The following is a 26333-nucleotide window of genomic DNA, read 5'->3' as shown; positions in this document are numbered from 1 at the left end:
ATAAAAGGATTTCTTAAGTCAACATACAAGGCTGGAATATGTTTGTATAAAGCTAGTAGGATGTTCCATATAGATTTCTTCATGCAAGTCCCCATGCAAGAAAACAAATTTAACATCCATCTGATGGAATTCCCATTTGAAAGAGGCAGCAAGGGAAAGAACAAGGCGGATAGACTTTATTTTGGCAACAGGGGAGAAGGTTTCAGTATAGTCAATGCCTTCAACTTGTGAAAAACCCTTAGCAACAAGATGAGCTTTATGTTTATCAACTTTTCCATCTGGTCCATACTTGGTTCTGTAAACCCATTTGCATCTAACAAGTTTTCGTCCCTTTGGAAGAGGAACAAGATCCCCTGTATCATTTGCCAACAAGGAACGATATTCTTTCATCCATAGTTGCGTCCCAATCTGGATGGCCTGAAGCTTCTGCAAAGGTGTCAGGATCATAATTCGTTGAAGCTTGTGCCAGTAAAGAAGAGGCTGTATCAAACTGAGAACGTGTAAGTCGTTGATCTATAGGATCACCGGCAATAGCACCTGCTGCATCCAAAGTAGCACGGACCCATTTTGGAAGCTAAGGCGCTGAAGGAGGATCCTGAGAAGGTGGGGGAGGATTGTCATCTTCGCTGTCAACATCTAAAGAAGAAATAATTTTAGAAGTAGAAGGGATAGAGAGAGGTGGCACATCCGCCGAACTAGGCTCGTAGGCCGATAAATTTTCAGCAAACTTTACATCTCTTCTAATGATAACATTTTTGGACTTAAGTGGAATAAGTCTATATCCTTTGACATCTTCAGAATATGCAACAAAAATACATTTTTCACTCTTAGGTTCTAAAGCTTTATGTTCTCATCTGGAATATGGGCCCATGCTTCACTTTCAAAAACACGAAAGTGATTGAGCTCCAAGCTTCTTCTGAAGTGATATTCTTTAAAACCTTACTAGGAGTGCGATTTACTATGTAATTTGCACAGTTAATTGCTTTTGCCCAAAAATTAAGACTAAGTCCTTTAGATTGAAGCATACAATTAGCCATTTCCTTTAAGGTGCAATTCTTCCTTTCAGCTACACCATTTTGTTGTGGAGTATATGGAACAGTATGTTGCATTTGAATTCCATTCTCAGTGCAAAAGTTGATGAATTTGTTGTTAACATATTCTCTGCCATTATCAAATCTTAGCTTAAGAATTGATGTCCAGATTGTTTTTCAACAAGGGCCTTAAAGGCCAAGAACATGTTAAAAACTTCACTCTTGAGTTTTAAGAAGTATACCCAAGTGCGTCTAGAGAAATCATCAATGAAAGTTAAGAAATACTTGTAGCTAGAGAATGAAACAACTGGAAATTGACCACATAAATCACTATGCACAAGTTGTAAAGGGGTTGAGGGGTGCCAAGAGGCACATTTTTCAAAACTATCCTAATGATGTTTTCCGAGTACACATCTGGAACAAACACCATCTCTGCAAGATACCATTGGAAGCCCTGTCACCATATTCTTTACATAGATTCTGAAGGGAGTGATAGTTTAAGTGACCAAATTGCTCATGCCAAAGTTTGCTCACTTCATCATTATGAGCAACAAATACCAAGGGAAGATTTCACGACCCAAAGTTGTTAAACTTATACAACCTTATAGAATCATCAGCAATGCCAGTAGCTAAAATCTGTCTAGGATCTCTTAGGTCCTTAATTACAACATCGTGAGGTGAAAATTCAACGATTTTACCTTCACTTGAATGAGTTATCTGATATACAGATAGAAAGTTGTAGGATAAGGTCAGAACACATAATACGTCATTAAATTAACCATTGTCTAGATGAACAGTTCCAGTCCCTACAACACTAAGAGATCTATCATCACCGGCATATATATATTTGGTGTTACAATCATTTAAAGAAGAAAACATGGCTTTGTTTTTGGCCATGTGATAAGAAGCTCCAAAATCAATGAGCCACTCATGAGAATGAGGAGAAGAAGATACATTTAGTGCACAACCAGACCGAGATGCTTGACAACCACATGCAGAAAGTGCTATTCCTGAAGATGAAGTTGAAGTTGAAGAGTGCTCCAAATGGATGTTAAGCTTCTTCATTGCTGCTTCCAAGGCTTCCATCTTCTTAAAGCATCTGGATTCTAAAGCTTCCCTTTGTTTTTATTAGCCTTATCATTTTGTTGAAAGGATTTTTCATTTTGAGACTAAAATTGCTTAGGACCCTTGTTTGGATTAGGACCATTCTTTTTAGGATACTGCTTCTTAGGATTCTTTGAATTTGGTTATTGTTGGGCGGTTAAGGCTTTCTTAGAAGAGTTTCCAAGATAAAGAAGACCAAGATATAAGAGTTTTTCTTGTTCTCTTATTAAAGAATCACAAAAAGCATCAAAAGAGCGGGACTTGTAGTCTTGTCCTTGAAAAATAAAAGCTTCTCTAGTAGAATGGAAGGTGGAAACAAACACAGAGTAGGCTGGTCCCAACTTAGTAAGAATGGAATAAATAAGGCTACCATCTTCTTTTTTAACCTTAACACCTTCCAAGAGAAGTCTAAGAGTCTTGAACTTGGACAAAAAATCTTCAATGGAAGAAAAATTATTGGGGTCCAATGTAAGCAACTCATTTTCGAGTTGATGGGTTCTAATTTCATTTTTAATTCCAAAAACTTTAGTGAGCTATTTCATTGCTTCATTAGGAGTATCAAGTTCTACGATATGGAATCTAAGGTCTGGAGAAATAGACATCCCTATCAACTCACGTGCTCGATCTTATCCATTTTCCCATTTGGCCGCCTTATCTTCATCTTGAGGTTTGGTTTCTTGACCTGAGGCTATTCTGTAAAGACCTTTACTTCTAAGTAAATCCACAATGTAGGACCACCATTGGAAGTAGTTGGTGCTATCAAGAATAACTTGGCATGGACTTTTCATTTAACAAAAACTGAAACTGTAGATGTTGAAACTAAGTGTTCCAATGTAAAGATCTCGAAAAATTAGGTTGATTAAAAAAAACAGCTTCTGGATGAAGAAGTTATGGCTTTTTGAAGAAAATTGTTGAAGATGCCAATGAAGTGCTTGAATGTGCAGAAACGAATGATAATGTTATATTCAAAAAAAAAAAAATCCCCCTTTCCAAACTTAATCTAATTAGTTCACTTTAAAAAAAGATTTTATGTGACTCATTTTTATAAATAAGTGAAAGTCATTTTTACAATGGTACTTTATGAGCTACCCACTAAATTGTAACTTAATTAAAAGATAAAGAGACTTTAGAATTATAAGTGACTCACTTTTTATAATGAGTGAGAACACTTTTACATAAAGTAACTTTAAAACATAAGTTACATGTGACTTTTGAAAAAGTAACTTAAAAAAAGAAAGACTTGAACTCAAGACCTCTATTCTCATAAAGTAACTTTGGACCAAGTGAGCTAGTTTAAAAGGTTAGTAATTTTTGGAAAAGAGCAAGGGTTTTTTTTTTTTAGTCATTGAAGCTTTGGGGTGTGTGCTTACTTGAAAAAACTATTTTTTGCCTACAAAACAAAAACCACAAAACCTAACACGGACATACAAAAAATAACAAACCTTATGGCTTGAAGTTAGTTTTAGCTGGAAACTAAATACTTTCCTCAATGTTTCTGATTTTCCGAGATCACACTAAGGCGCGGCGAAAAAGAGCATACGCATGAGAAAAATCCTTCCTTTCTGTTTCTGATTTGCTCAGATCGCACAGAGTCATGCGGCAAAGAGCATACACAAAAATGAAAGGTATAGATCCAGTAATAAAAAACAGAGAGCTAAATAAGCCGAAATAAACAGAGAGATGAATAGCTAGAATTGCAAATAAAGATTGTATACCTCCAGATCTTTAAAATGACGTAGCTAGGGCAAGCGAAAACCTTTTCGCGTGAAACGAAAGGGGTTCCTCACTGAAACATATGCTCCTAACACAATAGAGCAGTCCTCTCAGCCTGAAAGAAGTGAGAAACAGTAGATATAGGAAACGATAGTCGGATGCAGTTGTACTGGCTTCAGATTTGGATCACCAACGGATGCGGCCCTCAAATAGCTCTGGTACCATGTAGAAATTTACAGGGTAAGTCCCTCAGACGAAACACCAAAGGACACCGCTCACAAACAGATCACAGATCAATACACCAGTATTCTTGAAGTGGTTAAAACTCTCAAAGAGGGAAACAGTCCACGGCCAACCAATGCGACCACTTCAAGCAATTTATTAACAAAAGAATGAAAAATTACATAAGCTTCTCTCATGAACGGCTACCTTACAAATGACCCTCCATGCTCTTTAAATAGAGATCATGGACCAATCGGGTGTTAAGCCACAGATCAAGTGTCAGTAATACCGAGGAGATAATGAACTGTCGGATCTCTTCATGTCTAGAACATATCGTGAGCATCGGATTGTATGTTACAAAAGTACATAGTAAAGAAACACACTTTACCTAACTCTACACTAGACCAAGTTATACTTAACTATTTCCTATGTGTCGGAATATCCTAACAAATATTTTAAATTGAAATTTTTTATGTGGCCTTTGGCCCATTAAAAATTTTAATTAATTAAGTCTTTTTCTCATATTTGACATTTAAAATTTTCCTTCATTTATAAACTTTATCACATTAAAATTGCCAAGGGAATAATACAAATTTTTATCTAAAGTTCCTTCTTGGTTTTTTGTGTTAGGTGATCGGGGTTTTTTTTTTAATTTATAAAGAATTTTGTGGTGTCTAAAAATTTTAAATTTCTCTATAGTGAAAACACATTTAAATATTTTTTAAATCATCACTAAAGTTTGACTATAGGAAAACAATAATTTTTTTTGGATTGGGGTCACTTACGAAAATTTATTTTAAATCCATAATTGTTTGAATTATTTAGCATTTGAATTTCATGGTTCTTTATGGTATTTAATTTCGAAATTTAATTGCTAAAGTATTTTGCATGCTAAGGTTTTGAGCATTTTTTTATGCTTGACATCTATTGAGATTGTTCGTTGTTAAAGTAATTCTAAGTGTGGCTTAATTACTTGAATTATTGGATATTTATTGCATATAGTTTAAGAATTTTTCAAATAATTGTTAAAAGTACTTTTTCATAGAATTGTGGTGAATTGCATATCTTTCATTTCTTAAACTAGGTATTTCTAAGCATATATTGGCATTGATATTTGTTAGCCAAGGTTGTCATTGATGTCAATATGGCAGTGTTTGTGATGACAAATTCTTGTGATCATAATGTTGCCCATGAAGGACCCAAGGACTGAATACAACATATGGAATGAATATATATATATACAGACATAATAGAAGCAATAGACCCAAGGAGGAAAGCCAAGGAGAAGCAGGTCCGTGAAGTAACAGGAGCAAGAAGCCAAGGAGGAAAGCCATCAGGGAAGCCATTGGAAGACAAGAACAAGAGCCATCAAAGAGTAGCCATCAGAAATCACAGAGAAGCCACAGGAAAGCCAAGTCAAGAGTAAGAGCCATATCGGAGATATCGCATGAAATATCGGAGAAATATCAAAGGAGTTAACATATCGGAGGAGTATTGTGGAGTATCGTAGGAGTTAACATATCGGAGGAGTTAAGATATCGAAAGAGCTAAGGAACATCTGAGTAATAAGCAGTGGAAACTCTTTAAAGTCCACAACGCATCAGAGAAAACATATCGACGGCTTTATCGACGGTTCTATTATATGCCACTGCTCAAAACCCCCAATTGCGATATGTAACACAGACCTGATAGCCCCATTACAATACGTCTTAATATGACATCGCAGCCACCACATCGCAAGCCTCTTTAAAGCCTTGCCACATTGAAATTTGCCGATTGCGATATTTACTGCGGACCCACTGCACCATTATAATAAGTCCTAAAGAAATATCGCATTCGTCGCATATCGCAAGTCTTGAAGAGATGTCACGATGGAAAACCGTTGATTGCGATAGAATTGTGGACCCGACAGATTTATTAACAATTGTTTAATATCACATCGCATCCGCTCATTCGGAAATAGGGGCATCGGCAATGTTATATCATGAAGCCAAAGGGTTGCAATTGCGGGAGTTTTATGAAGTTGTGATTGCGATTTAAGCAATGACGTGGCATGTGGGGCTGCTAGACATCTATTATAATATGAAATCCTTCGTAAATAAAACAAGTTTATGAGTAATTGAATGAATATCCATAAGTCGACCTCTCCTTCCAAATGGACGTGTCATTTGGTCATTGGTGAAACTCATATAAAAACGAGTTAAAACGCTTCAGTTCTAAGTATCTATCTCGAGCATAAAGAAGTTCACAACTCGTGAACTTGAAGAGATAGAGGAAGCCAAAGGAACAGTAGAAAGAAAGTTGAAGGTCGAGAGAGCGCAGAAGAAGCTGAAGATCAAACAAGAAAGAAGGAAGCTGAAGGTCAAGCGACTCTGTTGAATGGGTTAATCTTTGAAAGGTTTGAACCTGTGATGAATTAATAGAAGAAATATAGATCGTAACTCCGAAGAACAATTCAGTGAAGCGAAATAAGGTTTGATCTGTCATCATTTGAAGGGAGCAATAGACAACACCAGCATTGAAGTGTTTGTGAGTTTGTTTCTTGGAAGTAAGATATCGCAACAATAAGAAGTTGTCACTCCCGAAACAGTTACCGCAACAATAAGAACAGAGGGTTGAAAAACAGAGAATTGTTTTTTTGTGCAGAAATTGACCAATGTTGCACGAAGCGGGAGCGAAGCGGAAGCGTTTTTTGGAAGCGGGGACGCCGAAGCGTCATTTTCCAAAAATCTAGGAAGCGAAGCGTCCGCGGAAGCGTCTGCTATATATATATATATATATATATATATATATTATATTTTTTTGCATTTATACTCAAAACAAACATCCCAAATACCAAATTAATTGTAGAAGACACGAAAACATGCATATTTTTGCATAAATCAAGATAGATATAACATCCATTGTACATTAATGATCTAGAATCTAGATTCTTCTCCTCTTGTCTAGCCTTTGCCTCTACCTCGATTGTCTAGGGATATTAGTCAACATTGCCCAATTTTGATCAAACTACCTAATTCAAGACTTAAAATATGGTAGAAAAAGCTTAACATGTTTGATCGATGATTTTGACTTGATTGAAAGGTAATTTTTTGCTAAGGGCGTGCCGCGTGACAAAGGAGTTCAACAATTAACACCACCAACACCAGGGTACATATAGGGCTTGGTGCTCTTGATTAAATGCTAATCACATACCTTCATACTTGATATAATCTAATGAAATGCCACAATCCCATTGATCCTGAATACCTGAAAACTGTTAAGTCTGCTGAATTTTGAATAGGATATGAAATTCTATTTTCTCCATATGAAGTCCAATGAGGCTGGAACCACTCTCAAACAGTCTGAGTCATTTCATGGTAATGTTAAAAATTTAAGTAAAAGGATGAAAATGAAAAATAAAGGAGAATGTCACTTTTACTTTAAGAATTTAACATTACCATGAGGGAGCATCTGCTATATTTATATTTTTTTTTGCTTTCATTTGTCACCCTAACCCAAGGTGGACCCACCCCCAACAAGCAAACTCACCTAAAATTTAAAAAAAAATTGAAAAAAAAACGATTTTCTAAATGCTTTTCCGGAAGCTTTTCTGGAAGCGTACGGAAGCCTCTGGGAAGCGTCTGGGAAGCGCCTGGGAAGCGTCTGGGAAGCGCCGTACGAAGCGCGCTTCGGCGCTTCGGAAGCGCTAGCGCTTCCGAATTTCCAGGAAGCGGCTAAAAAATCCGGAAGCGCGCTTCCGGCCAAGCTTCCTAGGCGCTTCCATACGGGACGCGCTTCGGGGCTTGGAACCGGGGGGGGGGGCGCTTCGTGCAACACTGAAATTGACGCTTAGCGCAACTTATCAAAGATATCTTGTTGAAAAGCATCAGCAGATCTTGGAGACATTATTGGAGATCATTTTGGCTATTTGAAATCATCACAAGGTAACTTTGCAGACTTTGTGTGGGCAATATGAAGAGTTGTGAAGACTCCTTCATATGAAGACAAGTTGTCATTGATGATGTAGCATGGAGACTACAGTGAAGCTGTAGATTGACAGAATTCAGTGAAGAAGATTTTGGGAGCAGAGAATTACTATCAAACATATCTAGACAAAATATAGCAGTAAGTTGGAGCCCAGAGGGTTGGTTCCCTGAAGGTTGGAGCGTCGAACAAACAAGGTTGGTGCCTTGACAAGATAGGGTCAGAGCACTTGGGGTTGGTGCCTCAGAATTAGAAGGATTGGTGTCCTTGGAGTTGGTGCTCCTAAATCCAAGGTTGGTGCCTTGACAAGATAGGGTCGGAGCCCTTGGAGTTGGTGCCTCAGAATTAGAAGGATTGGTGTCCTTGGACTTGGTGCTCCTAAACACAAGGTTGGTGCCTTGAGAAAATAGGGTTGGTGCCCTAGAGGTTGGAGCCTCACAAAAAGTCCAAGTTGGTGCTTGGCAACAAGTTGAAGCCCTATATATATTGTACCTGATTTATTGTAAAGATTATATTAATAAAAGAATTTATTCCTATTGTTCATTTTGTGTTCTAAATATAAATGATTTAACTGGTAAAAATAACAATTAAAAAGGAATACTGATTCACCCCCCCGCCCTTCCTTAGTGTTTCCAACAATATTAAATTGTGAAGAAGTTTTTGTTCTCTTTGAGCTATAATTATATTAAAAAGATTTGAATAAGCATGTGGTTTAATTGTGATATTGCTGAGAAGTTTATCTTTCAGTCCTTGTGAACATTTCGTTTTGGTGATTAAGAGCTTTGATATATAACTTTGAAGCAAAATCATGGCATAAGCACTTTTAGCCTAACTTCATCTCATCTTCTAATCATCTCGGGCATTTGAATATTAAGTTAGTTCTGCATAATTAGAATTTACTTCTAAGCATAAGCTTGGTCGATAGAGAGATAGGTACCCATCCATCTTTGCTTGAGAAGCCTGCTTTTAATAGTACTTAAAATGGTGACCATGCAATCGTCAGAGCCACAGCTCTCTACAATGCCGAAGGAGAGGTATCATTAATCACACCTTAGCATGCTTCACCTTATCTTCTCTCTGCCAATTACTATGAAATCGGTCTCAATATAGAAAGGATCGAAGGTTTGAACTTAGATAGACATTTGCCTAAAATTTACCAAGTTTCTTGCATCTCACATTAGCTTTAGGATCTGCATTTCATATAAGATAGTCATTTATCCAAGCAATAGTTGCAAAATCAATTACTTGGTCCTAAATTTCATAGCACGATAGTTGAATCCATAAGGCACTGGTATCAATCGTTTAAATCTAATCAAATCCTATAGGTCTTTCTAAATCTAAATCAAGTTCTTGGTCGCTTAACTATGTCTCCCGAACTGATTGGTTCCCAACTAGTTCGCCTTCATTCCATTTCTATAGGGTCTACCCTCCTTAGCCTATTGTAGGGAGACATCTTAAACGAAGAGATTGGGGATCAGGGTTACAACCCCCGATCTGAGTCGTTATTGCGGTGCCTAGACATTCTGTGTGAGAACACCTATAACAAATACTTCCAAGCAAAATATGTGATACCAAGAACTTTGTGACAGAAATGACTTGAAGGCTTTTTTATAATGCCTAAATCTTCGATCGAACTTTTGCATTTGACTCAGATCACATATAGTATAGAAAAGATTGTTACCATCTGCAATTGATAGAAGTCTTTGAATCCTCATGATAAACCTTTGTATTTGCAGCAGTAGCATGTTCTCATCTTTGGTAATTCCTTTTAGTGATTCAGTTGTCTTTTCTGTAATTTCTGCTTCATTATTGTCATCCATGCAAGGTAGGGTCATGTTCATGTTTATTACTCACATCTTTGTATAGATTATTAGTGTTCTTTTTCGAACTGGCCATGTAAGACTACTTCCAGGTCTCTGAAATATAAATTTTGATCCCCTTCAAATGTGATTACAGACTTCGATCTATCTTACAAGACCTTTGACCTTGACAAGTCTTAAAGTTTTTCATTACCCAACGAAATACTTCTTAGTTCCTTCAACTGAGATTTTTCTTCTCCTTGTGAGCTCACCATAGCTTTGATACCATGTTGAGAAATTCATTAGGGTGGAAAATTAATTGGTTTCTCTTATTATGACATTATCTTGTGATGTTTCATTATTAGTTTTCTTCTTTCGATTTATCTTGTTCTTATCATCAAGACTAATGCCAATCAATAAATAGAGGAGGATGCAAGATGTAGGCAAGCAACCAGGGCAAAACCCTTACGTAGGGAAAAAACTAGTCAAGAATTCTTCCTTCAAGAGATTCAAAACAAAATTGAGATGACCAAGACTCTCATAACCAAAGACTATTTCCATCCATCAAGTTGTTGGAATTATGACACAGATTTGGGACTATGACACAGGTGTTGTCCTTGATGGCAACTCACTCAGATGACAAATCACAGTTCAGCAGGTTAACAACACATAGTTACAGATCAAACTTCACAGAATGAGGAGAGAGCGCAGGTTCACCTTGACAAAGTAGCATATACACGCGGGTCAACAGACCAAAAGGAGCATATACGTACACACGCACTTTCACAGAATGAAAGGCGTGTGTATCTTGGAAAACTAAGTTTTGGTCCAAGGTATTTTGGTCCATGGTATTTTGATCCATGGTATTGGTCCAAGATATATGGTCCGCGGTATTTGGTCCAAGGTATTGGTCCTAAGTGGTTTTGGTCCATGGTATTGAGTAAGGCCTAAGACTATAAAAGGAAAAGAAGATCATTAGACAAGAGCACTCAAGTATTGAATATCCGATGAAGAGCAAGATCTAGTATATAGGTTATTGGGTTATGGTGCATAGCTGGATCTGAACCAAGGATGGACCTTAGCACTTGATGAAGGATAAGATCTAATGATGGGTCAAGATCTTAAGGCTTGAAGTGAAGTATCTTTATGTGGTTTGATCATTTATCTGAATAACTGGCGAATGTTGTAGTCTGTAGATATGATGATCTGGGTATAACTGAAGTCTGGAATTGTTGTAATGTTTAAATCATCATTTACATATTTGTACGCAGGTTCACTTTAGAAAAGGTGCGTATACACGTTGGTTCTACATATCAAAACAGTGTATATATCTTAAATTTGATTTGCAAATCTATACCAGGTTCGCCTTGAGAAAAGAGCGTATGCACGCAGGTTCGACACATGGAAGTAAAATATACTTCATAAAATATGTTTTAGCTGCTTCTGTTTGTTGTTGCAGTGTTTCGGGATCTAGCTTGGGTTCTGGTTACTGTATTCTGGTTACAGCATTCTGAAAGATCAGATTGAAGGGTTGTCAAAGTGATTGATTGATTCAGTTGTGATTGGTGCAAAGGAGATTAGTTGATGCAGATATATTTGATGATTGAATGATGTTATTGATGGATCCAGTCTGAAAATTTATGAAACGTGATCCCTAGAAGAAAAGAGAAGGTTGTAGCCTTCTGTAGGCCGGCACCTACGTACTAGTAAACATATCAGCTAGTACAAGAGCTAGGGCGTTGTAGCTCCCTTCCAAGAGAAGCTAGAGAACAAGAGAATGTTGTAGCCTTCTGCAGGTAAAAACCTGCGTACTGGTATAAGTCTGCACCAGTACAAGATAATTAAAAAAAAAAATTGTAAAAATAAGTTTCTTATTAAAAGAAGATAGAGACGATTGCAACAAGTGGTTTTCACCCACATTGGGTTTCCACCATATATCTTGTGTTCATGTGTGTGATTGTCTGTTCTGTTTTACCACACCTGGTTACTGTTTATATGATTCTGATGCACTAATTAAAGAACAACATATGATGAATTAACTTAATCATAAGTTTGCAGGATATACGCTAGTTTCCTTAAACACAGTGGCGTATACACGCGAGTCCTATTAACTGAAGTAGCGTATATGAATCTGATTATGGAAATGAAAAATTATTGACTTGCTAATACTGATTCACCCGAGCCCCAAGGGATAGCTCAAATGGTCGAGTTCCCGTTGCTAAGCACTTTCCCAGTTGGGAGGTCACAGGGTCAAATCTCCTCGACGCCCTCGGGGTTAGGGCTGATATGGCCGACCGGCAGATCCCTTCGGGTGGAACTGCCCCGCTTCTCTACGTGGACGTAGCGGCCACTCAGTGCCCGTGAACCACATTGAGAAAAAAATACTGATTCACCCCTCCTCTCAATATTATTTCCAACACAAGTCAACCTTGTCACGTCATACTACAATTTTGTGGCAGCCAAATGATGCTTTAGTTCTGCGACAGCCCTAAGTATGCTTCGGTCATGTTTCACCGATGTCATACTTCAGTTTTCTGGTAGCCCAACCATGCTTCGTCCCTGTTGCAGCCTATGTAACAGCATGTTCATGCTTCGATTCTGAGGCAACCTACTTCATGTTTTAGTCTTGTGAGATCCTAATTATACTTCGATCTAAGGCAGCCTTCTTCATGCTTCAATCTGAGACCCTACTCATACTTCAGTAGTATCATAAATCGGTCCTGAAGTGATCTTGTAATAGTGTTATATTTCAGTCTGTAGTAGTAATAGTATCAAACTTTAATTCTGTGGTAGCTCAGAATTTTGTTTGTGGTAACCTCAAAATATTTTGGCCCGCAATGACACTTCAACCTCCTGAAACTTCGAGTTATTCTTCACTGTATCTTCACCGAACTCCCTCATTGATATTCACCAAACTTGTATCTTCTCTCTGCCTGTTGAGCGAAGTTTACACACCTATATATAGTTGTTTCCCACTGTGAAATAAGTCGGACATGAGATTATTTGTGAAGTCGACTTGAGATTATTTGTTTGGAGGCCAACTGCAAGGTGACTTGATGGAGGAAGTTTTTGACATAATAAAAATAGACTTTGACTTAAATATAAAATCCTAAAAGCCTACATTGGAGGCTTGACATATCACAATTGACCCAAGCATGAAACTCATGCCTTAACAAGTCAATTTAATTAATAATAAATTTTCTTTTGCTTTCTTTTGATAAATATATTTCATTTTGACTCGAGTACAATTATGAAGACCGAACCTAGTTACATTCTTCAACACAACAGTGATAGAAGGACTTGTTTACATGACTATATATATGGATTAAATATTTTCACTACAAAAGAACACCTCGGGCTAAGCCAAGGCAGATACATTAAGTTGCAATAATATGTGTATTACCTATATTGTATAACTGGATATAAAGCAAAGAGGAGCAATGAAACTCTAGTACATATCCACAAATGAGTGGATTGTGATGAGCTTAGTATGATGTTAAATGTTTCCCTCTTTGGAAGGGAATGATGAGGTAAATGGTATTTGCAAGATTAAGCCCTAAAGCCAGAAGGATTTGGTTTGGTCATCAAGGACTTTGACCAAGAGGAAATGGGTGCATTCACCTTTGAAGCCATAAGGATTTGGCTAGGTCGACCAAAAGTGAATGTCCCAAGGAAATTATTGAGTTGGACAAATCTTTTCCTTAGAAGCCAAAAGGTCTTGCCTATGTTGACCAAAGGAGATAGATGAAATTCACCTTTGATACCAGAAGGACTTGACTAAGTCATAAAGGATTTTGACCAAAAGAGTGAATGGTCCAAAGGCAAATTCTCTTGAGAAGTTAGAAAATTTGAGGCCTAGGCTAGGCCATCACTGAAGGAGTTTGATATATTTTCCTAAGGACCCATAAAGGGCTTTGGCCAACCATGGATGTATAAGGAATCACATTGCGCACTTCAAGACAGAGTTATTTTGTAAACATGCATCAATATGACAACCTCATGAAACTCTTCTTAACGAAGGAGAATTTCCATCTAAGGGAAAATTTGTTTAGCATCGGAAGATATTCTCGCATGGCAATAGGGCCTCCTAATTTGGCCAAAGAAATTCATGTGATATTAAAATTCAAAATTATTAATTTTGGGCTTCATGTAGGCCCCAAGTGACAAGTTGGCCCCACAAGATGAAATGATGTGACTTTTGGTCAAAAGTCATGTTAGAATTTCCCGAACCCAACACCTGGTATTCGGTTCCCAACAATTATTAATTGAATAAATACACAGCTAAGTTCCTAAACAAAAATATTTAGCATAAGAAAAATTACTTGATTTGAATCACATACAAAAACAAATTTCTGCTCAATCAGCAATTCTTCATTAATAAACTAATCACAGAACTTACTTGGGCGCCCATCCTGGGATAATGGCCCAACTAAGAAAATACAAATTACAAAACTGATCACCAGTCTCTCTGCACTCTCTTAGACCCAACGCATGCTCAACCTCTCTCAATCTTGTGTCGCTATTGTGTCTTAGCCTCAACACTTGGGCTCAATTTATAACTTTCCTAAGCTAAGATTGACAGCCAAAGGTAGCTCGTCAAATTAACTTTAGATAAGTGACTTTAGCTAACTATCCTATCCTTAGCTTTCTCTACTTTAACTCAAGTACAAGTCATAAACTTAGCTTGCTTTACATGCACATCTCATGCATGTCACATGCAAGACATCTGCATGTGTGCAACTCACTTGCACACTCTGCATGTCACCTTCAAGCTCCTAAAGAGGCAAAAAAAGGTCCTTCTAGTCAAGACACAAGGCTAGAAGTACCTGCCCAAGCTACAAAAATCAACAAGTCACTCCACTTTGACCAATATAAATACACAAGAGGCTCCTCCACTTTGACCAATTTCGATCACAACAACTCAACAACAGTCTGATCCACACGTGATAAGAAAGGAGAAGTACAGCTAAAGTTTGACCAAGCTCTAAAGCTGATATGACCGAACCTGATCAGCTCTGTTTGACTAAGAATCAGGCTACATTTGACCAAGATTTTGGACTGGATTTGACCATGGAAAAGGGAAAGTTTTACCACAGGAATCTTGGACTTTGACCACAGACCTGAAGCACTTTGTCCGCAGTTGGGAACAGGTCTTTGACCATAGGTCCGAAATTGACTTCAAGACTGAAATTCAGACTGTTGACCAGCATTGACTTTTGGCAATTTTTGAAGGTTTGAAATTTTGACCAGCCATTATCAGCTCGTATTTGACTAGGTTTGACTGATTTCCTTGATCTGATTTTTGGCACAGATCCCTAGAATATTTTAAATATTGTAATTATTACTGAATAACAATTTCCTTGTGAAGAAAAGTTTTCTGGGCTTTTCCCAAGGTTGGGTTTTCCCAGGGCAAATTTGTTGTCTCTTAGTGCTTGGCTGTCTCTTTATGATCCCACCATCACTGTTGCATTGTTGTTGAGATTTTCTATGTATAATTTCTTAATGATATAAGATAACTTCAACAGCCTGGACATATTTCGATGGGGCAACCCATGATGAAGTTAGAATCTGTGGAGCTGGGGGGACATTATTCCATGGGGATGAACATTATTTCACTTCAAAGCTGTAACTGAAGTTGGAACCAATAATCCCGTTGAGTTAACGACTGTAAGATTGATCAGTGTTGCGAACATCTCGATAACATCCCGATTTTATCTCGAAATCACGATTTTTTGGCCTAGCCGATGTTTGCCGATTTTAAAAAATATTTTTATGGTATCTTAATTTTGCCGATGTTTGCCGATTTTTTACCGATATTTTCCCGATTTTTATGATTTTTTGGTTTTTCGGACCCTTGCCAATTTTATCCCAATGCCGATGTTTGCAACATTGAGATTCACTCACTTGTTGGGCATTGAAAAAGATAAGAATAGTGAAACAGAAAACTCTGATACGCAGAATATAAATGAATAAAATACTTTATTAAAATGATGAATTACAGATGATGTCTTTTACAATGGGGTTTCCTGGCTTAAATACTGCCACGGGCACCCTTTGGGGAAAGGGCATGATCTTATGATCGTGCCCTTTCGTCTAATTAATCCTAAAACTAAATAATAAATCTAAAATTAAAGACTAACTAATTTTTTACATAACATTGCCTTCCTCTCGAAAGAATGCTTTGTCCTCAAAGCATAAGTAACGACGGATGTTGTTGAAGAATGATTCATTCTCCCAGAAGGCGTCTTCTTCGGGTAAGTCCTTCCACTTGATCAGATATTCCAAGATGATCAAGGTCGCACATTTTAAAAGGTCTTGGATTAATCTCTCAAGTTCCGTTTTTTGGTGAAGTGGATATTGGTATGGCTTGATGTTGACAGGGTCTGACCCTGCCTTGACTTCTATTGTATGCTCAATTTCCCTATTAGGCAGCATCTTCATAGGTAGGTCTTGAAATACTTTTTCATGCTTCCGAATCAAATCTTGTATCTCTGGTGACTCTTCTCTGGTCACATTTGCAGATAACATTTCTAATTGGTGACATTGTACTACATAAGTAGGTGCTCCTTTTCGACTCAGCTTCATCATCTGGGATGATGATGTAACTTGATTTTCTGATGGTTGGAATCCGTGTAGCTTGTACTTCTGACCTCCCCATTTGAATTTTATAAATTGTACTTGATGGTTGGCGGCATAAGTACCTAAGGTTCGTAGCCATTGGATACCTAAGACTACATCTACTCCTCCTAACGGTACTGTGAAAAACGGAGACTCTAAACTGAAGTCTTGAATCTGCAATTTAACCTTATGGCATTTTCCCACCTTTTCAATCTTTTTACCGTTAGCTATCATCAGTATCACTTTCATGTTTGGTAAGGGAAATGAAAATATATTGAGTCTCTTTGCCACAGTTGTATCTAAAAAATTGTGTGTGCTTCCAGAGTCGATGAGAACCACTACGTTGTTCTTCTTTATGTGTCCTTTTAACTTTAAGGTCTGAGGTTGTGATATACCTGTCATGGCTGATAATGACAATTGCGGAATACTTCCGTCATCTAATTCTGGTGAGAATTCTGCGGCGTCTTCTGTGTCTTCTATGTCATAATCTTCACTGTTCGAATCATTGGTTGCTTCACAATTATATAGGTTCTTTGGTTCTTTTCCTTTAACACATCTATGTTTGGGGTCCCACTTCTCACCACAGCGTTTACATTTACCCTCTTTTATCCTTTGCATTTCCACATTAGATTTTTCATCTTCACGACGATGTGGTGGAACATATCTTGTATTATTTGAGTCCACATACTGGGGTATCCTTCGTCTTGCAAAAGCTTTTCCGCTGTTGACCAAAATATTGGTTCAGATTTCTTTTCGGCTGTTTTTGCTTTTCGTCTTGCTTCTTCTATAGATGTAATATCATGCATCTCAAGTTCTGCTTGTAAATGGGTTTTGAGTCCCGAGATGTATGACTGAATTAAACGAGATTCCGATAACCCAGGCACTTGAGTTACTAAGGTCTCCCATTCTTGAGTGTATTCATCCACACTTCCTTTTTGTCGTAATTTGATGAGTTTTGAAAAGAACTCTTCTTCCTTTACACCTTGGAATCTTTTGAAGAATGCATCTTTAAATCTCCTCCAGCTAATGACGTGTGTTGTCTTTTTCCACCACATATACCAGTTATATGCTTCTCCCTCCATTTTCATGGATGCGTGTCTGAGCTTTTCGTCATCGTCAGTGATGTCATATATCTCAAAGTATTCTTCTGCTTTATTTATCCATGCAACATTGTTTTTTTCGTTCCCATCGAATTTAGGCATCTCAACCTTTACCCTCTTCTGGTATGTGGCTAATGGTTGAGCAAAAAGAGGGTGTTGATTAGTAAGGGTATCCCAAAGTTGCTTGTTTGTAAAGGCAGTGTTACTTGCTTCTTGGTGGTGTGTCGCTGATTTTTTTGGGGATTCAACTTTGTTATGAGAGTCTGTGGACTTAGTTGAATCTGACGAGATGTGTTCTTGATTCTCTTCACCTTCTTTTAATAGCTCTTCGGGTGTACAATTCGACTTTTTACACAGACTTTTCAGCATTGTTAAGACTTCTCTGAAGTTTACTCCTGTTTGGACATGTTGACTTTCCATCTTTATCTCTATTCGATTTGTCGTATCTTCAAGATTTTTGATTTTGTCCGCTTGCTCCCCAAGCTTGCTCTCGACTTCATTTAATCTTTTACTGACCTCGTCGTGGTTGTTATTTATTTTTTGCTCTGCATCCAACAACCTTTTTTGAAAATCCGCCATTGTCATTGTCGACATTGAGCGGGTTTGCGGAGGCGTGTATTTATTTGCCAGCTAAAATATTTTTCCTTCCCTTTTATTTTATTTTTTTTTAAATAATTAAATTAAATTAATTTAATAATTTAATTTAATTAATAATAATTTAATTTAATTAATAATAATTTTTTTTTAATTAATTATAAATTATAATAATTATAATTTATAATTATTAACCTTATATATATAAATTAAAGTTATAATATAACTTATAATTAAATTATATATATATATATATATATATATATTATATATAAATTAAATATGATATATATATATATAATCAAATCACGTTATAATTATAATATATATATATATATATATATATATATATAGTGTATAATATATAACTATATAATATAGTTATTTATATATTACAACTATATATAACGTAATTTCAATAATCAATAACCTTCGTTATATGAAACAGAAAATGCTTGAAATTACGTTTTACGTCTTTTAATTGAACGCTCTTTAATTAAAACGACAGGCCGCCGGAGAGTCAACAGTCGTGTTGATTGGCAGCAACCGTGGCAGATTACACTTCCGATTTTACCGTGATACCCACTGTAATGGAACCGCAAATATTACCGCAGACGCAGGTAGGTTTTAATGGTAGCTCGGAACTTGACAGGAGCCTATGCCGGGACGTCTTACGCGGTGCGACTGAAACAGGGGGTATGACGCTGGAAGCACGAGCCTTTTGATTTTTTAAAAAAAATTGTATCGACTATCACCGTAACACAGAGCTGGCAGCACGTCTATTTAACGGAAGTCGTAACACAGCAGGCTGCACAGAAATACCGAGCGAAGTGGATTGACGGATGACGGTGGTTGGGGCAGTGCGGCTTAGAGGCGGAGAAACGGATTACGGTTGGGGATCAAGCGATTGGTGGGAGAAAAAAAAACGGCTAACGACAAAGAGGGGTGGCAGAGACAGGGACGAGTGAGGGCGGAAGAATGGTGCGATAGTTTGAGCAGCGGATGGACGAAGCGCAGTGGTGGCTCTGATACCAGATGAAACAGAAAACTCTGATACTCAGAATATAAATGAATAAAATACTTTATTAAAATGATGAATTACAGATGATGTCTTTTACAATGGGGTTTCCTGGCTTAAATACTGCCACGGGCACCCTTTGGGGAAAGGGCATGATCTTATGATCGTGCCCTTTCGTCTAATTAATCCTAAAACTAAATAATAAATCTAAAATTAAAGACTAACTAATCTTTTACATAACAAATAGCCTCCAAAAATTCAGAAAGATTGACTACTAGTTATCAAATGGGTAAAAGAGAAATTCACAGTGGGAATTTTTATTACAATCTGTGGTAGATAAGATTCTTGAATTGTCATGTTCTTCTGATCAAATATCCTTTCATCATGTGTACAGAGAGAGGAACAGTACTGTAGATGGCTTGTCCAGGGAAGTAATTTTGATGACTTGTGGAGAAGGGATTATACAAGAAATCACCCAGAGGCATATCTCTGAATACACTCACCCACCGTTCTATTACATTTGTATTTTTAAAACATGAAAAGCCTGCATGCTTTGGAATAGCATACTCTTGTGATTTTGTGATTTATCTGGAAGACTGTAACTGGGGACTTACTTGATGAACTGTTGTTTTTATTTGCAAGCCAGAAGAGGATATGTATATATATATTACTGTTTAGATCTTCCTGAAAAGGCTATGATGATAAGAGATGGGCTCATGTGTTGACATATTCATGTTAGTGTTTTTTTTTTGGACACATTCTCTTATAGAAGTTATCATTATGCAAAGTCCAAAAAAAGGCTATTAGAACATTTAGTGGCAGAAAGAAATATTGTTGTCAGCTAATACAAGGACATTGAGACAAACAATAGAAAATCCATAGGAACATCACGTGCGCTCATTGAGAAAACCTCCTAAACTTATTGTCAACTAACAATACTTAAACAACACTCTTCCTCCAATCCCCAGTCACAAAAATACCATTCTGTAGGATAGATTTATATATAATGGAGATTTGCAGCTTAAAAGCTACTAATGAGAAGATAATAGACATTAAAAAATATTATATTTATCAGAATTAGCTAAAACATATAGAATCAAACATGACTACTGCTGTCAGCTTAAAAATGGACAATGAAACTTGAGAAGAGAAACACAGAATACAATACATTAAATGAGCTTTCCAGGAGCAATCTACAGAAACAGCTTCTCACTTACCTTTCCAACAACTAAACTGGAGAATTACATATGTACAATAAAATAGAAATCCCACATACCTGACAATCATCTCGATTTTTCTGAATGTCCTTTATAATTCTCAGGGAATCATCTTGAAACCCATCCTGATTCAGAAATTAAAGCGTCACTATACAATGAATTTGTATAAGGAAAAAAATAAATACTGCAACCACACCTTAAATTTAAACAAACAAGTTTTGAACAGAAACAAATTACACTTCCCACAGCTGCTAAAGACCACAAAACCACTGAATTGATCAGTGCCCTCAACAAATTTTTGCACCTCTCCGAAAATGTAGCCAAAGAATATTTTGATATTTTTATCAGTTTAAATCTAGCAATGCCTGTTATACGCATTCATAATTGTAACTTATGTTAATACATAACTTACTGTAACAAAACCAGTCATACGTCTTTGTTCACTATCTCTGAGATATAAGAAAACTCCAGATGATTAAGGATAAAGATTATGCGACCTGGTAATGTATGTCTTATCTAGATCTCTTATGTTTTTTTAATTATTGCTGCAAAAGTGCATCATGTCATTATCCAATAATGAAAAGCAGACAGATCACCCAAAGCGATTCTATAAAAAGCTAATGCACATGACACTAGGACACAAAACACAGGACATGTGGATGAGTATCCAACATGGGACACGTCAACCCCCAAAATGGGACACAAGGGATACATTTTCTATATATATGTATCAATTGGGTTTATCTCAGATGGTTGGGAGGAATGATTGTTATACTCCCTGCCCAGAATATCTTACCCTTAGCTATGGGCTGGAGGGTAGGGTGCTTGGTTACATGGGGAAGGAAAAAAAATATATCCATATATGTGTGTCTGCACACACACATACACACATATATCTACAGAAAGAGAGAGAGAGGTGATAAAAATTATATATATTAAAAAAGCACACAAAATGAAATATCGATGTAAAGATCCAAATTTTTTAAGCATTTACAAAATATTGATACAGCTAGTGACTACATCCATGATGATCCAACACAAGATTTTAGAATATTCAATACTCATAAAACATAGGTTACAAAATGAAATATCGGTATAAAGATCCAAATTTTTTAAGCATTTACAAAATATTCATACAGCTAGTGACTACATCCATGATGATCTAACATGAGATCTTAGAATATTCAATACTCATAAAACATAGGTTTAGAAATTAGAGCCATAAAATGCAGTTTTCTCATTCAGTGATTTGTATCATCAAAATCAAAATGTAATCAGCAGCTATTGAATCATTGATACTATAGATGGGAATGCCAATGGCAAATACAAAACAAGGTAGATACCAGAACCATTGATGGAAGAATCTGATAGCTCATTAGTCATGTTCCTCCATGTTAGAATCATCAAGATCACCACCATGTCCACTGCTCTCTCCATCTTCTCCCTCCTACTCTATATCCAATCCAAGATATGGATCTGCTAGTGGAGAGGATGACCCTTCAAGAGGATCACCATCATTAAAAGTGACTAACATTAGCACATGTTTATTAAGATCCAAGTTGGCTATTTCCAACCCAACGCTATTGCCCAAATCCATATCATCTAAAAATATATCTCATATATGTCTACCTCTTCAACCATAGGTCAAATGACACTAGATCAAAGGACACAATACACGAAGGAGACATTGATACAAGTACTTGACATGGGGCACATTGATCCCTCTTACCCACCCAAGTGGGTAACCTCTAGGTGAAATTTCTTCTCATTTAGCTTGCCAGCCAACAGCCCTATGTTGATCCACAAATAACTAGCCTCAGATGCCTCCCATATGTGCTCTAGCTAGTGATTTATTCCATCTAGTCTTTCATGATTCATCCAATAAAGGTAGGTCATCAAATATGAGGTACATTAACCATTTTTGTAATGAAGCTTTCATTTAATGTTTAAAGTCATTCTAGTATGTGTCACAATTTCAACTGGATGATTGACCGTTTTTTCCTTAAAACCCAACCACTGATTTACAATTTTTCTAAGTGTAAAACTACCAAAAATACAAACAACTACTGCACTGGAAACTTGAATTGCAAATACACTGAGTTTTCTAACATGCAAGCGGAAAAGAAATCAGAAGACAAACACATCAACCATAGAACACAAAATATACCCAGTAAACCCCATGATCCAGGTGGATGTTGGTGGCCACCCACCTATCCCATTTGGACCCCCACGACTGTCTCTTTCAGTTTTTCAATTTCCGTAATTGTAGCACAATTTACTATTTTTAGCAGTTTTTTGGGTCCTAAACTTTCGGAGCCGTTTTGAGGCCCTAAACGACGTTTTTTCGGAAATCTGGGAGCAACATGGGTCCATGGACAAATGTTGCTCTTCCCAAAGTTATAGTTCTCAGATAGATCTTTCTAAGGAGTGTACGCGTCAAACGGGGATTGGGTGCCAAAGTTACGACCCCGGGAAATTGATGTACCAATTTACCCAAACGGGGCCCACAATTTGGTGTTTCATCTTCTAGGGTTAGGTTTTCGGATGTTAAGGGTTTTCCATTGTTTCTCAATAATAAATAGGCCTTCAAGCCTCATTGTAACACAATTCAGAGGCATGTAGCCGCCATATCTCTTCTCAGAGATAAGCTACCATCGCCCTACCTGGTTTATTTCCATTTCTGTTTGTAAGCATATTTCAATATTTTACATTAATGAACTGAAGTATTATTTCCGCTGGATCTTTGTGTATATGGTTATCTCTGTATTTTGTTGCGTTCCTGTTTAAATTTGGATCAGTGGTATCAGAGCGGTCTGTTTTTTCTCTGTTTTTCTTTGCATGTCCCCAACGAGGTCGGGATATAAGGAGTTAGGGCTTGAACTGGCCGAACCTTTGCAAGACCAGCCTCGCAAATCCCGACGGCCTCCCATGGTGGAAGAAAAGAAAGACGAGGGGGCAGGAGATCCTATCAAAATCTTGCTCAAAGAAGCCCTCGAGCGACAAAGGAACGCAATGATGGACAACTTTGCGCAGATCCTTCAACGGCTACCCAGAGGCGACGCATCGGCTTCCAGCAGCTACTCTAGAAACACCACGCCCTTTACGGTACAAGTTAATTTTGAAATCCCCATATTCGAGGGTCAAATAGACGTAGATGCCGTAGATAAATGGTTAAATCTAATAGAGGGTTATTTTTCTATTCATGAATTTTCGAGTCGCGAAAAGATTTTTTTCGCTCTTCTCAAAGCAGCCCCCCATGTCAAGGACTGGTGGGAAACCTACTGCAAGCAGAAGAATGAAAGTACAGGCTCAATATTTTCAGCAGCACCCACTTGGGATTCATTCTGAGATGCTGTCAAGGAGCAGTACTACCCTGTCAAAAGTTATGAGGACAAATAAATCAAATGGACCACACTGCGGCAAGGAAGGGACCAAGATGTGTCGGATTTCACAAACAATTTTCATACCCTTCACACACAGTTGGTTATCAAGGACTCTGAGTTGCATTTGGTACTCAAATACTGCGGTTGCCTACACAGATACATCCAGGAAGAGATGGAGTTCCTGAACATCTCCTCGCTCGGCACGGCGTACCGATACACTGTCAAAATCGAGCAAAAGTTCAAATAGAAGAAGCGAGACTTTGGATCTGCAAATCCGAAAACCAAAGGACAAAGCCAAGGCAGGGTGACTCAAGACAACTAATCCGAATCGGATCCATGAATGACTGTCAAAGAACCTTGACTGTATCAAGTTAAACAATCCTTGAAATTTCCAAAACAGCGATCAAAAACGCCTTGAACAAATGGCAATGGCCGCCGACGTGGAATGACGAGGACCTCGGTCAAAGCGCACTAACCGAGGCCCATGGAGACTGCGCAGGAGGTCAAAAACAGCCCTGGGAGCCCCGGATCGGAAAGAGGAGGCGATTTTGATGCGTGATTAGAGGCTTAGCGCTAATCGCGCATCGCTAGGCGAAAAGGGCTAAAGTGGAAAAAGCCTAAGCACCCGGTCACATGGAGGAACCGAAGGACCGCAGGCAGAAAAAGGTAAAGGCACTAAAGTACAAAGGCGAGACCCGCGCTCCAAAACCGGCAGTTTCCCTAGGACGCCATTGAACGATAAGAGTTTTTGCAGGAGAGCGGAGCGATCCCACTCAGCGATCGATGCGTGGCAGCGGAGGTGAGAGAAAAACCGCTGTGATCGTACGTTATCGATCGAACAAGTCAATCGCACTCGACGTGCGTATGATGTTGGATCTGGAGGAGCCCAGATCGGACTGCTGAGATGCACCTGATAGAAAGAAGCGGAATCGACAGGGAATTAAACCACGATTTGGAGGGATTTGGAATCCGTTGACCGCCATGGTGGAGAAAGAACACATACACGGTGTAACAGAAGAAACGAACCGACGAAGCATGCTGGCGCCAATTAGATGGAAACACGTGGCCACTTCCTGAGCGTTCATGCTGGCGCCGAACAGGGAACTCCAAGCGCCGCTGCAGAAGGTGAATCGACACAGGCAGGAGAGGAACCGAATAGGCATAGGGATCGAATGGCTAAAGCCATAAACAAAGACAGTCGAAACAGAGCGAGAAGAAATCGGAAAACACGAACTGAGAAGAGTCCGAGAGACCAAGGGAGACAGTGAACAGTGAACCCTGAGAGGAGGACTGAACACAAAGAGTAGTAATGCCAAGCAGAGGAGATAGAGGGCTGAGTTGACCACAGGCAGCATCGAGCACCAGAGAGCTTGAAGATTCAAGCCTTCCCATAGAGGAATCTGTCTGGATTGAGCATCACAGTTGGCTCTCTCCACTGTAGAACAAAGGTCACAAAGCTGGTAGGAAGAGAACGAGTCTGTGTACTCCAAGTGGCTTGGGGAATCCAAGAACCATCATGCCAAGCAAAATCTGCTGTCAGGAGAACTCATGTTGAGTCCCCGCATTGTAATTTCTCTGTTGTAAGACACAATAAAACAAGGCCACCACTGAAAGCTGGATCGAAGACGTAACCCTGGAGAATAGGGTGAACTCCTTGTTAAAAACGCTTATGTCTTTATGTTGCTTACTGTATTTCTCTGTTGTCTTTCCATTTTAAATGTCTGTGTATTGGCAATCTAATCAATCCATTGCTTAAATAACACAAAACACACACCAGCACATGAGTCTGTAATACCTTTTGTTTAACAATTCTTCAACTGAGGTCACTCATAGGGTGATTATCAGATCAAGTGGTATCAAAGTTTTAGGTTGTAAGGTTACACAAGCTTGTGTTGGTTTCGTTGTGAATGCTCACTACTCAAGTTAGGAGAAGGAGAGTTGGTGGAAACTAATCCTGAAATTGGGAGAGTCTATTCTCGGAAGACAATGTCAGAAGAAGGTTCTATAGGGCCAGACCCTCAATTCATAGAAAGTTTCCTAGCTATAAAGTCTATGGTAGAAGAAATGTACAAGGACTTTAGAAAGCATAAGGATGAAGATTCATCAGGTTCTAAACAAGAAAAAGAAGAAGATGAGTCTCATTCCCATGACCACTCCAAAGGAAAGGGGAAAGAGGAAAGCTTTCTCACACCTCCTAATAGCCCTGTGCATAATAAGAAAGCATCTTTGATTAAGTTAGATGTTAAATTTGATTTGCCTATATATGATGGAGAGCTAAATGCTGAAAAGTTGGACAAATGGATTAGACAAATTGATGTGTATTGCAGGGTACAGAACATAGGCTCAGACAAGAGCAAGATTCAACTGGCAAGCCTATGCCTAGGAGGCACTACCTTGGTTTGGTGGGAAGGCAGAACCCAAGCTGATATGAAAAGACACGGTAAGACCATCTCTATCTAGAGTGAATTTGTTGCTGCAATCGAAAAGCAGTTCTATCCATTGGCCTACATGCAGCAAGCCATGATGAGTTGGCAAACTCTTCGGCAGTTAAAAGGGCAAAGTGTACAA

At 38.1% G+C, this 26333-nt stretch overlaps 1 protein-coding gene across 2 annotated transcripts in view; it reads right to left on the bottom strand.

The window, feature by feature from the left end:
- Nucleotides 1-26333, bottom strand: part of LOC149211014 (DEAD-box ATP-dependent RNA helicase 38-like) — a 320229-nt gene that overhangs the window by 112929 nt on the left and 180967 nt on the right. For both annotated transcript variants that reach the window (XM_089396858.1, XM_089396859.1), the window contains one exon: nt 20442-20507. In XM_089396858.1, the coding sequence (XP_089252984.1) occupies nt 20442-20507 (66 nt within the window). The remainder of the gene's footprint in view (nt 1-20441; nt 20508-26333) is intronic.

Source organism: Pinus tabuliformis, chromosome 1_2, assembly GCF_031772625.1.
Source record: "Pinus tabuliformis cultivar Carrire ecotype Pingquan chromosome 1_2, CPIR1, whole genome shotgun sequence".
In the NCBI taxonomy this organism is placed as follows: Eukaryota; Viridiplantae; Streptophyta; class Pinopsida; order Pinales; family Pinaceae; genus Pinus; species Pinus tabuliformis.
This window is presented reverse-complemented; position numbering and strand designations above follow the sequence as displayed.